The sequence below is a fragment of the Neophocaena asiaeorientalis genome, unplaced genomic scaffold, assembly GCF_003031525.2.
Source record: "Neophocaena asiaeorientalis asiaeorientalis breed wild unplaced genomic scaffold, Neophocaena_asiaeorientalis_V1.1 scaffold27, whole genome shotgun sequence".
In the NCBI taxonomy this organism is placed as follows: Eukaryota; Metazoa; Chordata; class Mammalia; order Artiodactyla; family Phocoenidae; genus Neophocaena; species Neophocaena asiaeorientalis.
The window spans coordinates 682,650-698,269 of NW_020172816.1; the positions used below are offsets into that span (position 1 = coordinate 682,650).

The 15,620-nt window shown below is 41.4% G+C and overlaps 2 protein-coding genes across 9 annotated transcripts in view; one reads left to right on the plus strand and one right to left on the minus strand.

The window, feature by feature from the left end:
* Positions 1-12,568, minus strand: part of ACIN1 (apoptotic chromatin condensation inducer 1) — a 32,840-nt gene extending 20,272 nt beyond the window's left edge. For 2 of the 5 annotated variants that reach the window (XM_024741709.1, XM_024741710.1), the window contains exons 1-5: positions 12,242-12,436; positions 10,772-10,837; positions 8,712-8,823; positions 8,170-8,289; positions 811-899 (exon numbers count right to left, since the gene is read on the minus strand). In XM_024741709.1, coding sequence (XP_024597477.1) covers positions 811-899; positions 8,170-8,289; positions 8,712-8,823; positions 10,772-10,837; positions 12,242-12,421 — 567 coding nt within the window. In that variant the 5' untranslated portion in view covers positions 12,422-12,436. Of the gene's footprint in view, positions 1-810; positions 900-8,169; positions 8,290-8,711; positions 8,824-10,771; positions 10,838-12,241 lie in introns of all 5 variants that reach the window. The other 3 variants (XM_024741711.1, XM_024741708.1, XM_024741712.1) reach the window with 2 other exon arrangements.
* A 126-nt stretch (positions 12,569-12,694) lies between these two features.
* On the plus strand, positions 12,695-15,472 carry CUNH14orf119 (chromosome unknown C14orf119 homolog). 4 transcript variants are annotated; one of them, XM_024741715.1, is made up of 2 exons: positions 12,695-13,879; positions 14,309-15,472. In XM_024741715.1, exon 2 carries the CDS (start codon positions 14,310-14,312, stop codon positions 14,736-14,738), a length of 429 nt encoding a protein of 142 aa, XP_024597483.1. In that variant the 5' UTR covers positions 12,695-13,879; position 14,309; the 3' UTR covers positions 14,739-15,472. The 4 variants fall into 4 exon arrangements, with proteins under 4 accessions (XP_024597483.1, XP_024597481.1, XP_024597484.1 ...); XM_024741713.1 differs by having other exon boundaries at positions 12,695-13,198; XM_024741716.1 differs by having other exon boundaries at positions 12,695-13,130.
* The last annotated feature ends 148 nt before the right edge of the window (positions 15,473-15,620 follow it).

Consider the following 15,620-nt stretch of genomic DNA (forward strand, 5'->3'; position numbering starts at 1 on the left):
ACCTATTATCAATAAATGTGATTATTTTGATCATCTTTGGGGTATATTTCATTTTTTCCCATTGTTTCTTTTCCACTGTTGTAATTACACTATACATACACTTTTGTATACTGTTCACTTAACACTGTATTATACAACTTTAAGGTTTTAATTGAATAATGAATTATATCTTTTCTAATAATGTGCTGCCTTAGGAATACAGACCAGCCTACTAACTTTCACAGTTATTTTTTTATTTGTTTTGTTTTGTTTTGTTTTTTTTGAGGTACGTGGGCCTCTCACTGTTGTGGCCTCTCCCATTGCGGAGCACAGGCTCCGGACGTGCAGGCCCAGTGGCCATGGCTCACGGGCCCAGCCGCTCCGCAGCACGTGGGATCTTCCCGGACCGGGGCATGAACCCGTGTCTCCTGCATCGGCAGGTCGACTCTCAACCACTGCGCCACCAGGGAAGCCCCACAGTTATTTTTTTATATATTCGTTTAGAAATTCGAAGGCCAGGGACTTCCCTGGCAGTCCAGGGGTTAAGACACCACGCTTCCAAATGCAGGGGATGTGGGTGCGATCCCTGGTCAGGGAACTAAGATCCCACATGCTCACAGCATGGCCAATAAAAGAAATCCAAAGGCAAGAGCAGATATAAATTAGAAAACAAAAAACAAGAAAAATGATTACAAAGAGAAAGAAGATGACTATATAGAAAGCTAGAGAGATACCAACTCTGAAATAGTTTGAGGAAAAAGAGGAGGAGGAGGAGATATCCAAGGCATTACCCAAAGAGGTGAAGGATGCTTTCAGAGGTAACTGAGTTACCTGTCTGACTCTGGATGATCGTCTTTCTCCTTTCCTTGGTTTCTCATCATCAGATTCACCTTTCTCTTCGGAAATAGAGGCGCTTTTTCCTATCAAATGAAAGAAAACCAAGTCAGACTCATAACATGAACATTCATTCAAGACTGCTTTCTAAAATTCAATTGATCAAAGCATATGAATGGCTCAATACATATCTGTATTAATCTCTCTGACTTCTATGTGGAAGAAAAGACTATATAAAGCCCTAAGGGTCAGGGTCATGTTGATAATTCCTGCTATGCACATCTGGAATGTTTTTAATGTCACAAAGCCAATTCACATATTATAAATAATTCAAATAAATGTAAAATAACTACCAGGGGCTTCAAATTGTCTAGCACAAAGTACATTTATTTCTGTAAAATGTTTTGTCACTGAATCAAAGCCCAAGACTTCACTGTGTTCAGTGTCCATTTTTTTGGACTGCCCATTGCCACCACTAGTTTTGACCAAAACATCATGATTAATATACCAGTTTGTAAAACAATAATCTTATGATATAAGTACTTAAGAGAAATGATTTTCAGGGCTCAGGGCTTCAGAAATGGACCCTCTCAATTATGTTTTATATATGGAGCTCAAGGTGAGATTATTTTAAAGAAAAATAAGCTCTACTATTAAAAGAAAGCTTGTGGACTTCCCTGGCAGTTCAGTGGTTAAGACTCCATGCTTACACTGCAGGGGGCACAGGTTGGTCATTCCAAATAACAACTCCATGTAAAACTGGAAAAAATTTTCACTTACATTCCATGAAGGAAGTTAACTGTGGGTAAATCACTTAAATAATTTGGGTCTCAGTGTCTTGACTGAGAAAATGGAGGGGATGGACCAGAAGACCTCTACATTTCCTACCAGTATTAAAATATTACACAGAGTAGCAATGCAAATATTGATGTGAACCAGTTTAGAAAACAGCTTAAAGATAATTATATTTCAGATATGTACAATACAGTACAAAAGGTTTAAATGATCCACAAAAACCTGTGCTACCCTAACAGTATTTAAACTAGTGCAAATAAAGCAGATGGTGTGAGCTCTAATCCAAGGTCTTCTCTCTTATTTCTTTATTCCAGCAATCTAAACTAAACTAGTCTCTGCTTCTGTAACTAAAAGAAGAAAAGAAACTTACAGAATGAACTAGAAGACTGCACATATTTCATAAACCTTTACTCCATGATCACTTGATTAACAGGATCTTTGAATATATACCATTTCATATCTGGGTTAGAGAATAAAGACTTGCATTACAGGTGTGTGTACAGGAACTAGGGTTAGGATATTCAGTGACAGGTCAGATTCTTCAGCAAAGATTTAAAGAGTAATCTGTAAGATATTAATAAATAATGTGGTGCCTATAATAATCAATAATTTCATAATTAAATGACCTGGAATAGGTTAAATTACAAAATGAGGAAAACCAAAAGAAAACCTTTTCCATGAATTTCAGGAAAAGCTCCTTGGCATGTAACAAAATAAGGGAAAGAAGCTGACTTATTGTAGTAGTTTAACAAAAAAGAAAAAAAAAGGCAGAGGGTGGAGGGAGGGATGAACAGGCAGAGCAAAGAGGAGTTCTAGGGCAGTGAAAATACCCTGGTATGATGCTCTAATGATGGATACATGTCATTATACATTTGTCCAAACCCACAGAATGAACAACATCAAGAATGAACCCTAAGGTAAACTATAGATTCTGGGTGATTATGATGTGTCAGTGTATGTTCACCCATTGTAAAAAAATGTACCACTCTGGTGCGGGATGTTGATATTAAGAGAGGCTATGCATATGTGGAGGCAGAGGGTGTATGAGAAGTCTTTGTACCTTTACGATTTTGCTGTGAACCTAAAACTGCTCTAAAAAACTAATGTCTTAAAAAAAAAATCACTATCCAGATGCTCAAGAATTAAAAAAAAAAAAAAAACGCCTGTTGATGCAGGGGACACGGGTTTGTGCCCCGGTCCAGGAAGATCCCACATGCCGTGGAGCAGCTGGGCCCGTAAGCCATGGCCACTGAGCCTGTGCTCCACAACGGGAGAGGCCACAACAGTGAGAGGCCTGCATACTGCAAAAAAAAAAAGAAAAAAAGAAAAAGAATCCACCTGCCAATGCAGGGGACACGGGTTCGTGCCCTGGTTGGGGAAGATCCCACATGCCGCGGAGCAACTAAGCCCGTGTGCCAAAACTACTGAGCCTGCACTCTAGGGCCTGCAAGCCACAATTACTGAGCCCATTTGCCTGGAGCCCGTGCTCCGCAACAAGAGAAGCCACCGCAATGAGGAGCACGTGCACCACAACGATGAGTAGCCCCCGCTCGCCACAACTAGAGAAAGCTCGTGCGCCACAACTAGAGAAAGCCCGCGTGCAGCAACAAAGACCCAACGCAGCCAAAAATAAATAAAATAAATTAAAAAATAAAAAGAAGAAGAAAAAGTTAACCAGGTTGGAGGGAAGGTAAAGATTTGAAAATTGCAGATATCTTAAGCTTATAAATAGGCAAAGAAAAGACTGGAAAATTATATAGCAAACTATCAACTGTGGTTATTTTCATTTGTGGGACCTCTGATGATTTAAAAACCTGTTTAAAGGGCCTATATGGGAAAAGAATCTAAAAAAGAGTGGATATATATGTATAAGTGACTCACTTTACTGTACACCTGAAACTAACGCAACATTGTAAATCAACTATACGCCAATAAAAATTTTTAAAAATTAGGGAATTCCCTGGTGGTCTATTGGTAAGGACTCGGTGCTTTCACTGCCGGGGCCCGGGTTCGATCCCTGGTAGGGGAACTAAGATCCCACGAGCTGCACAGCGCAGCCAAATAAAACAAATGAAAACCTGTTTTTTCCAGTTTTTCCAAAAATTTTCTAACGAATACACACTACTTTTTGTAATAAGAAAACAAACATTTTTAAACGATAAAATCCTATACCCTGGAGGGAAAACCTACAGGAGAGATTCTGATATGCCTCAAATACTATGAACAGTTAAAATTCACAGGCCTAGCCAACCCAAGTACTTGCTTTTACCACTGCAAGTTCTATATAAGAAACATTCTCTTTGTTGTTTATTTTCAACTTAAAAGCAAGTGTTAAGAGCACACATACCAAAGATGCTTTGCAGTGAATAACAAAGCACATATATGCTCTGAATAAATAAATGTGATTTTAAGGGGAGAAAAAAGGCATGTACAAAGTTTACCATAGATAAATGTGCTAAACAGATCAAATAAGAGTTCTGGAGCTGTGATTTTAAAATTAGGTATGCACAAGCAAACAGCCTTTATCTCGATCAATTATAAACTGTATGCTATTCTATTAGATCATAATGTTATTTTGGTACTGTACAACTGCAATGACAGGATTCTAGATGATCCCTCCTCTAGAAGCACTTGCCTAATAAGTCTTCAAAGAGATGTGGGAAAAATGGGAAGGGCTGGTCAGAAAGTTCTGGACATCACTGTTTTGCAAAGAAAATGACAACTGGAGGGGAACCTCAGACATGAAAACAAGAGCCTAGTAAGCAATACAAAATATAAGAAAGAGATGAGGAGTTTCTTCCAGCTCCTTGTAAGGAGCTGATGTGATGCAGACAAGGTTCTGGGAAAGGTGCCATCTTCTATTATGTGAACATGGCCACATGAGTGTCTTCAGCCAGATGTTAATAATATGTGCAGAAACTGAGCACCTTTAGCAAAGAGTGGTACGAATACTGGTAACAGGTTAATAAATGTATTTCAGGAGTTAAAAAGCAAGTCAGGATGAATGTAAGATTTCTGAGATTCCAAAGCCAGAAGCCTTCAGGAGAGCAAAGGCAGTGTAGAATGTATTAAAGTGAAGAATGGGACCTTCCCTGGTGGTCCAGTGGTTAAGACTCTGTGCTCCCCCAACGTAGGGAGCACAGGTTCGATCCCTGATCAGAGGATCCCGGATGCCGCACAGCTTGGCAAAAAAACCCACAAAAAAACCAAACAAAAAAAACAAACTGAATAATGTTTAAGCATCATATAGGAAGGTAGTTTCTTCATCTTGGGAAACAAATCCCTGGGCAGGATTTGCAGGATCCAGGTTAGGTAGCTACAGAGATCAGAGCAAAGCTTGTGGCCAGAGGGTATCCTTGGGTATGAAAAAGCAGCAGAAATTAAGAGAATGGAGACCTGGCAATGATGCCAACCCCAAATCTGACTCATGTTAGCTGTATAAGTAACTTACCTAACATTTCTTTATAATCTCAGCATCCAGATTTAACACAAGAACAGGAATGAGGGCTAAATGCTCTGTAAGCCAAAGGCTGGCTAAGATCCCCTGGGGCTATACCTTTGTTAATCAATCTGTATTCTGAATATCCATTTTTAAATGTTTTTGTATTTTTCCTCCTAATTTTCCTAGAGTGGGCTCTTTTTGGAAAAATTAACTGAAGATAATAAGGACTGTTGTATACCCAGTCATGATCTAGGAGGCAACTTCTGACTATGGAGGGTGAATACTGACTCCCAACATCTTAGAAAAATCTGAAGAAAGTGATGGAAAGATATGAAGTCAAGAAGGAGAGCCAGGCAGGATTTTATAAACCAATTTTTCCTTCCTATTTGGGATTGTGACTACAGCACATTAATGCGAGGTTGCTGGCATATAATAAGCCAAGGATCTTGATTAACTATAATGCTGAAAAACTATTCTTTCATTTAGTCATTCATAAACTGAGCTGATCAACAGAACTACCAGGGGACTTTTTAAAAATGTAAGGTCTCAGGACTTACATTCTTTGAGATTCTTGGGGCAGGGCCCAGGAATTCATATTCTTAAAAAAAATAATATCCAGGGGCTTCCCTGGTGGCGCAGCGGTTAAGAATCCACCTGCCAATGCAGGGGACACGGGTTCGAGCCCTGGTCCGGGAAGATCCCACATGCCGCAGAGCAACTAAGCCCACGTGCCACAACTACTGAGCCTGTGCTCTAGAGCCCACAAGACACAACTACTGAAGCCCACGCGCCCGCCCAGAGCCCGTGCTCCACAAGAGAAGCCACCGCAACGAGAAGCCTGCGCACTGCAACGAAGAGTAGCCCCCGCTCGCTGCAACTAGAGAACGCCTGCGCCCAGCAACGAGGACCCAACGCAGCCAAAATAAATAAATAAATGAATTTATTAAAAAAAAAAAAAATCCTCAGGTGCCACTACTGATTACCAAAATATGTTACTAGGAACCTTACTTTAATCAAAATCTTACTAAATAAGGAACCCCAAACATCCAAAGCTAACAAATAAGCTGGAAGCCTAATAGTTTATGAGCCTACGGCAGACTGCCGCTGTACGCCTGAAAAAAATCTAATTTCTGGGTAAACTCCAGGCATTCTACCGATCCAACCAAGCACTGCTAGAACTCCAAACTACAACTCCATTTAGGACCTTGACCAAATTTTATGCCACATCTATTATGAAATTCACATTCTAGCCAAGATCAGAGGTAGGAAAGTTTATGGATAGAGTATACCAAAGAGGACACACAGCAATTGTTTGTTGTATTCTACAATTTACTACATTCATTTCTTACTTTTTTTTCACCTCTTTCCTTTCACCTGTTTTTTTTCCCCTCCTCCAACAATTACAGCCATAGGCATAGTCCTGCTGAAGACACAAAGCACTTAAGAGACTACTGGCCACCTTCCTCACTCTAAATCTTTACTTGCTTTTGAAACCTTATATCTATTTCAGGACATTCCTCATTTTCACTTCAAGTTACATTTAGAACAGAGAGAGGCTCTCTCTTTTTCAAGAGTTCCTTATCAAATCATATTGCTATCAAGAATTTTCAATGGTTCCCCCATTACCTTTAAAATTAAATATCACCTTCCTTCCTACCTCTGTGCATTTGTTCCTTCCTAAAAATACCCTCTTGTCTTCTCTGTGCCAACTCAAATCCTACGTATTTCTAAGGCTCACTCAAATCCTACACCTCCTTCATGAGGCTCTCTCTAATCTCTCTAATCCTCAGAGAATTTTTTACTCTTTGGAATTCCACTGGTACGTGTGTCCGTACTACTTGTATGTCACTTAAAACATACCATCTTCCATTGTTAGTTTTATGTGCAGTTGTCTTCTCTCTCCCTAATAGATTTTACAATGTGCTGACTCCCCACACACTCTAGCATAGAGACATGTATACAGCAGGAATTCTATGCGTAATTTTTTGGCTTATTTTTATTTGAGAAGCGATGCTGACAACTAATTTATAAAAGAGTTTTCCCCTTCCACATGGCTTTACAATCAGGGAAAAAAAGAGTGCTAAGAGCAAAATGGATCAATTGGTGGTTTGCTGTTTTTATTTTGAAGAGAAAAGAGATCTCTAAAAGAAATTATTTCTCTCCCATCATTAAATATCTCCTAAAAATCTGCTTTCCGGAAAGAGTTCCATATTAACCAGAAGAGCTAGCGACTTCTATACATTCTAGAAGTATTAAATATGGAATGATCACCTTCCCCATGACCACTAACGTTAATAATCATTCAAAATACTTGTTAATTTACACACTGGTTTACTTTATCTACCTACTATTCACATGTCTTATACGTATGTTCCCCTAAAGGCACACTGTTTTGACAGGTAGTTCCTAGAAGACAAAGGCTGCATTTACAGACTTTTGCTTGAGACACTGTGCAAAAGTGGGTGCTTAACATTTTTTTAAATGTGAAAAAAATTAATCTTACCTGAACCAATTCCACACACTGGGTTTGAGCTCCCCGTAATATGCTCAAATAATACTCTGCACTGCCTCTCATAGTACACAGCATAACTCGTTAATTATGTAATAATTTGTTTAATGTCTATCTCCTCACTAGACTGTATGTTTCATTATGACAGAGACTTGTCTTTTTCTCTACTATATTCCTGGTGCCTAGCACATGCCTGACATACAACAGGCAAGTTTTTACTTGTAAAAACTTGTTGAATGAATTAATAAACTGCAGATGCCCATTTGGGGGGATGACTGGATGTGTAACACACAATATATACAATTGGTGAAGAGATGAAAAAGAGTTGTGACTGTTGCTGAATTCAGAGGCAGAGGAAGTTAGAGAGGTATACAGATGAGAAGAAAAATCAGACTGCCTCATAAAATACTCTGAGAGGTCAACACAACATAGAGGTGAACGCAGACTTCGAAAAGGACATAATTTCCATGAAAAACAGATGTCAAATAACACTGTCACAGAATTGCCCTGGGACTTTAATGGAGGCTTAGCATGAAAGGAGGTGTAACTACCTCCCCCCACCAACTACGCAGGATTGACAAAACAGCGCAGTGGGGAGGGAGATACGTACTGGGTGAATGTCTGCTGAGCTCCAGCTCTGGTCTCTCCAGGCTGCTCTGAAAGTCAGGAGGCAGCAGGGAAGCCACTCCCTCGGGATGGATCATCTCGTCCTCCGACTCAGCTGAAGCTTCTGCAAAGTACAGATTGGGTCGGGGCAGGGAGGGAGTGAAGGGCTCAGCATGTGGGAATATGTAGAGGAGTGAAGGAGGTCAGGCAAAGTCACGGATACAGAGTATATACTAAAAAGAGCACTGTCCATAGAGAAAAACTCCCTAAGATAAGGCTCTTGTTCATCTAAAGGGTAGCTTAATTTACTTATAACTCTTCCTGTTGGCAGGAATCCTCTTCTAGTCAAGACAGTCAAATTAAGTGTCTTCTTCCCTGACAAAAGGTAAATAGTAACTCACTTGGCTCCATAAACTACCAAAGCAAATAACTGGCAGTCTCAGCCTGACTTATATTCCTGAAACTGCCTAGTGAAACAGGCCCATCTACTCAGTGAAAGGAATAAGCAGGAAGAACTCCTTGTAAGAAGTGACAGTCTGGGCTTACCTTCAAGTTCTGCAGCTTCTCGAGCTTCACGTTCCAGACGCTGCCTAAGCAGCTCCTGCTGCTTTTCCAGATACTGCTTTATGAAACTGTTCTGGCTCATTTCCTCGCCAATCTGTGTAGAAGACATGGAAAAAGATAGTCTAGGAAAACAAACCAGGAGGTACAAAATTCCATGGAAAGATACGGAAAATGGTGGAGGGCCCTTTTCTAAGCTACTCCTAAGTTGAGGACCAAAATATATAGCCCTACGATTCACAAAAGATGGCAAAGAGGAACTGCACACATAATTTTTTATTTTAAATATTCAGCTCCCAGCCAAAGACTGATACACAAATAATTAAAAAAAATAAAAATTCCTATAAAATTATGCCTTTTAGCCTAAATTTTTAGATAATCTAAATTATATAAAGATAATCTAAATTTTCCTTTCAATAATATCAAAAACTGAAGGAAAAAAATACTAGTTCATACTAATTCATCTTTTGTTCACACAAAAGATCAACCTCCACCTATCCAGAAAAATTTTGTTAAACATCTCCAAAATTCAACTACTAGACTTAAAAGCCTGAAAGCAAGAGACTAAGAAAAGGGATTCAGCATTTAGACAGAGTTCTAACTCCATTTTCTTTGGGTGAGAAGAAATCTTTGGTAACAATTTTTAAAATCCAGGAGCTTAATCCCTTTTCCCATTTTTTTCTGCAACACAGACTCCCATGTCACTCTTCTGCCCTTCAGCTTTCTCTTCACAAGTCCTCTTCCCGAGAAGCTTCTTGCTTAGCAAGTCCTATTAGAACTCCAGAAAAAGGAAAAAAATCTGAATAAATACTTTCTATGTCATTAGTCATCTTTCCTAAGCGTGGTAAATGTTTTTTTTTCCCCCCTAAAATAGAGATGAGTCTCTTGGTAGTCAGTGGACACTGATGAAGCGTGGGTTGCAAGTATTAGAGAACGTATGTATTTGTTGCAAAAAACCTATGTTAATAAAAGCAAAACTTCAAAGTTGCAAATGTAATCTGCAAAAGGAATAGAATGGTAAAGTGATTAACTTATGCAGTTTCTTATGCTTGTTAAAATACTTAACCTCTGTAAGCTAGTTAGATTATACTTTCAGCTTCATGAGCTAATAACCAGGGAGTAGGAAAGCTCTCGTTTTTCCACTGTATCTTGGGACTTCATCTAGTACTGGAGCTGCACACCACTGCACTAACAAAGACCTGGATTTTTCCTTTAAGCGCATGACACAATATAATGAGGGGATGTTAAAAGCTGAAAAGAATCTTAGGAGACCACACAGCCTAAGACTTTTTTTTTTGAAACTGGGAATGATTTCTTCCAAAGAAATCTTATGCAGAAACTCAATATTCAAAGCAGACAGAAGTAGATCTAATCTCGTTTAAGAGGGGAATGTGAACCCCTGCTCATTTGGGAAGAAATTTTCTCTAGGAAGCCTCCAAAAGCAGCTCCACAAGATCCCAACAGAGTAGTTATAAAACTATGGATCTAGTCCAACTCTTTCTCATCTTACACACAGGGAAACTGAGGAAGCCAAGGCCTCCAAAGGTTAAGTTTCTTGCCCAAAGTAACAGCAATTAATGACGTTTAGGAGTAACTGCACAGTTAATATTAAAACTAGTAATGGTGGATGATTTCCAAAGGACTGAATTCTTGGAAAATCTATGTCAACACAAGAATTCTTCTTGATCAGCAAGTATTTTCCTATACTGCCCTGTTGATTGTCTACTCATATCTACATTCAAAGACATCAACTACTTTTTCCGAATTGATGTCAAACAAATGCCTTCAGATACTTGTACTCCACTTAATCAACTAGAGCCACATCTTTCTGAACACACCATTTCAAGAATCAGAAATTAACTAACAGCTCTTCTGATTCGTGAATTCTTTATTAGAATTCAACTGTCCTAGTATGAAAACATTTTCAACCCAGGGAACTGAGGAAAATATTGGTGAGAAATCAAGCATCAAATATACAACATCATGTCCTTCCATGTCTCCGTGCATCCAAAGAGCCCCCCCTTCTAGTGAACCTTCTTTCTTACCTGGGAATTTGGCTGGAATGCAGCATGGGGTGTTGAGTGTTTCTGTAAATTTTCTAGCATTAGAGCCTGGTATAGAGAAGGGCAAAAGTCAGAAACCAGGAGGAAAAAAAACCAAAAACAAAAAAACCCTCCCCCAATCTCTTCATCAAAAGCAATGACTAACCGTACACACTTAAACTGTACTCCTCTTCCAGGCACCTAAAAGCCCTTTACTAATTCCGTCCTCATTCGTCTTCAGAAGACCCTTAAAGGTAGCCATGGTTACTGCTCCCAAATGTACAGATGTAAAATGCAGGCATATTGGGAAAATCTGGCTATGCAATAAAATCAGTGACAGTGACAGAACCAGTACTACAATCCCTATTATCTTCTGCACTTCTGACTAGTGTCCCTTCTAAATCTGGCCCTTCACTTCAAATATTCAAACCAGGTTCAAATACATGAAACCAACATGGTTTTGGCCTGACTGAATTCCTTGGTCAGTCACCCAGGACTAGATGTACTTGAGTGAACTTGCATCGTTTCCAAAAGAGTGGCACCTAGATTTACCAAATTTATAAGAATTTCAGAGGAGGCTACAGAACAAAATGACCACAGACTCTATAAACTGTGTCCTGATCCAATCCCTCCACACACGGAACTGTCAGCTTCAATGTAAGCAACGGTTTGCCAACTTAACCCTTGAGCCAGCCCAGCCCGAATCTGTTACTCTTCACGTATCCTAACTTACCCTAATTAAAACCAAGAAATCCACACCATCCCTCCGCTTACACCAAACCTATACACACCAATCCATCCATCTACCTCTTGACAATCCCACCCTAATCTACTCAAACCGATTCAAAACCCCAACATATACCAGCCCGCCTCACCTCTCTCATCAATAATCACCAAACTCTTATCCACCCGAATTGCTTCTGGACGCCCTATAAATTATACACCCCTCCCTAACCAAGTCCCTTCAGATCAAGGTTTCTCTTCATCTCACCTCCTAATCTAATCAAGCAGACATTTTTGCCCTACCCCAATTCTATTCTTTGCGATACCGATACCAACCCCTCATCCTCTCTGCCCAACTAAACACCTAACTCCGACCTAGCCCATCTCGCCCCCCTCAGGCCAGCAACGCCGGTGGTTGTAGTGGGATTTAACTCCTTCTGCAGCGCATGCGCCGAAACCACAGACACAAACAAGGAGGGGGTGGGGGAGGAGGAAGGAGCTTAAGACACTCCGGGAGAGTAGCGCGCACCCTCCCATTTTGGGATCGCGCCGCTACCGTTAAGGCGGGAACCAGCGCTATTTCCACTCCAGCGCGAGCCTCCCCAACCACCGTGCGCGCGGATCCGGAGGCTGGCGCTGGCGGCCTGAGCGAGCTCGCGCCGAGCTCGGACACTGCGCCTGCGCCGCGGCAGAGACTCGGCTCTACCGGGTCAGCTCCCCTCCGACACCCCGGCAACGCCGTCTACTCACCCCTTTGAGCCGCTTGACCAGGGCACTCTTCTGCCCGCTCTTGGCTAGGCCTCGCTGCTCCAGTGCGGCCTTCAGGTCGGTCACCCGCAGCGCCTGAAGAGGCTTCCCGTCCAGAGTCACCTCCTCCAGCTCCGCCATCTTGCGTGAGGTACTCGGGTCCGTTCCGACGGCTTCGGGCATCTTCGGTAATTTCCGCCAACGCCCTTCGAACGTACCGAGTTGGCCCCGCCCACTTCCATAGTCAACCCCTCGATTACCACTCAGAACTCCCCGGGTTCCTCCGGAAATTCTCGGGTGTTTCCGTCTCCACATCGGCACCAATTGGTTCTTTCCATCCTCCTAGTCGCTCCCCCTCCCTCATCCTGCTTTCAGAGCTCGGTTCTCTTCGTCTTACCGAGGCTTTGAATCGAATCTGTTCGGAAGCTCTCGACTCTGGCATAACCATAATCGGAATTATTCGGCTATCTCCGGACCTAAGGCTGAGACGCTGTGGCGCTTGGGTGTTTGGGGCTGGTCTGGGACCGGAAGTGCGTGGGCTTCCCGGCTGGCCCTCGTTAGGGTTTTTAGGAAACCTGGAAGCGGCGGCGATAGTTGAAGTCTAAACACTCTTGTGACGGTCTCCGGGTGCCCTGTGAGAGGAAAGGGGAGGTAAGCGGGGTAGAACTACCTCCCTGGGCCGGGTCAGACTCGGTGATTACGGGCTGCCCTTAGTAGGGCAAGCCTCCCGCTCCCCTACGGAAACAGCTGCCGCCTCCCATCCTCCGAATCCCCGCCACTCCCATCTAAGGCTACGTTGCTCTTTGGGACCACAGAATACCAGGCTCCGTGGCCTCCGAAGTGGCAAGTGGCAGCACCGTGTCTTTCGACCCAGCCTGTGAACTAATTCGTGGTAATTGAACTTGAGCTTGCCGTGGAAGCCATGTCGCAAGACTCGGGAAAAGTTAGCCCTTTCTCCGAGTAAGAGAATAAAATTCCTTTAGGAGGAATTGCTTCTTGTAGGGCCACTGTGAAAAGGCAACCTCGGCTGGACCGTTTTGGTACAGAACTGATGTTAATTTGCTTCGGGGTTCCTTTCTTTGTCACTACAAACACTCCAACTTAGAGCAGAAGAAACACAAACAGTAAAATAGGTCGTAAACAAGTAGTTTGTTTTCCTTGTTAGAGATTCAAACTGTGGGATTTGAAAACTATTCAAGTTGGCTGACCTTCCAGTTGCATTAGTGATGCGAATCAATGGCAAGTCATCAATAGGTATTATATTAAACATGAAGGAAAATTGTTCAGACATATGAATTGTCACACAGCTACAACAGTATAACAGTTGTTAGATCCCTAAGCCAACAAACCAATTAGACTGTTTTTTCAGTACTGAATAAACACTTGGCTTCTTCTGTTTTTCTTACTTTGTTATATTATTTTGGACAAGGCGCCTTCACTAACTCTGCTCTTTAATTTTTCCTGGTGCTTTACAGGAAATATAAGAAAATAATGGAGTTATGAAGTTCTTGGCATATTTCAGAGGCTACATGCACATTGCGGAGAAGGCTCTTTCGTCATATATGATGTTTTCCCTTTCTTTTTTTTCCTTCTGTTGATAGCTCTGGAATGATTAGCATCTAGGCCCTGACCAGCTGCTTGGTAAATTAAAAAATGTGTACCTTTTTTTCATTTTAGGGAAGATGTGTTGGACCAATATTAATCATTGTTTTTTTTCCTTTACTGAATCTGGAACATAGAATTAGGTGGTAAAGAATGAACAAGGAATGCTTTGGTTATTTTTGGATTGTTTATAAGAGTGATGGAGGGAGGCAGTGGTTGGGAAGGGTAATGGGTTTGAAAACGAGAGAGGAAGGTTGGCAAATAATGAAATTAGGTTATTCTTGAGTACCTTGTCTAAGTTGGATAATAACCTAAATAAAGGACCCTGTTGTTTTTCTGTAAACCAAATTGGTGAAAAGTAATTTTCTTTGTAGACGTTGATTGAGTGTAATAAGATTCTGTGTTGTTGGGAAGCTGTATTTTGGTTGCTCTATCCAGAGAGTATATAACAGTGCTCTTATGTTTCAGGATGCCACTGGGATCATCTTCCTCTTCGATGCCGCTACCCTTCCCTTCTCCCTTACCCTCGGTACCAGACAATATTTCTAACTCTTCCCCTCCCCCAATGTCTTACATCACTTCCCAGGAGATGAAGTGTATTCTTCACTGGTTTGCCAGCTGGTCAGGTCCTCAGCGTGAACGTTTCCTACAGGACCTGGTAGCTAAGGCAGTACCGGGAAAATTGCAGCCACTGCTGGAAAGTCTGGAGCAGCTTAGCGTGTCTGGAGCAGACCGACCACCTTGTATCTTTGAGTGCCAGCTACGTCTTTGGGATCAGTGGTTTCGAGGTTGGGCTGAACAGGAGCGCAATGAATTTGTCAGGCAGCTGGAGGTCAGTGAGCCAGACTTCGTGGCAAAGTTTTACCAAGCAGTGGCTGCTACCGCTGGTAAAGACTGATAGGCATTAAAATCAAAGAAGATAACCAGAGCTAATGGAGCCGAGGCCACAACTTTACTAAGAGAACTTCAAATGTATCACTTAAAGGCCTGGGGATGGTGTTCCTATCAGCTGACTGAACTCGCTGACCAATACAGGCCTGGTGATTTCAACAGCCGATCAACTGGAGTCCTAGTGTAAATGTTTTCCATCTAAGCAAATCCAGATCAGCAGTCTGTCTCCTAGCTTACTTCCTTCCAAGAGATGTCAAACCCTCAAGAATTTAAAGGCTTCTTTTACAACTATAACCGAAAGGAATCTACACATTATAACTCAAGCCTACTGCCGGCCCATAAGGGTATAAAATAGAGCCCTTCTACTCCAGAAACGAGAGAAGGACAATAAAAGGTCATGTTCTTATAATTTAGCTGGATTCAGATGGCTGCTTTCACCACTGTTACCAAATTCTGGCATAATTATGTGATATCCCAACTACTAGCTTTCCTAGTGATGATTTAGTAAAGTTATGGAAAAATCAGGAGGTGGAGATAATTAGCTACTCCTTCCTCCACACAGATGTTGGTTTGAATCCAAGTAGCAATGATTTTTTTCTAAAGTATACATGACATCCTTGGAGCTGGTAGCAGATGTTCCTATTCTATAAGTTTGCTTTACAACAATATGAAAACAAGTGACATTCTTTACAGGTTGAAGGGTTTATTTTTTGTATCAAAATAAAGAACAGATTTTCAGAACCGTAAGTCTTTACCTTTTTTTCATTGCAAGGCTAGTGTAATGTTGATATACACAGAAGGAGGCATTCTGAGAAAAGTAGAACTTAAGTATAGACAATAGATCAACTTTCCATCCAGTTTCTCCTAAGAAATCATCTCTGCCCTAACC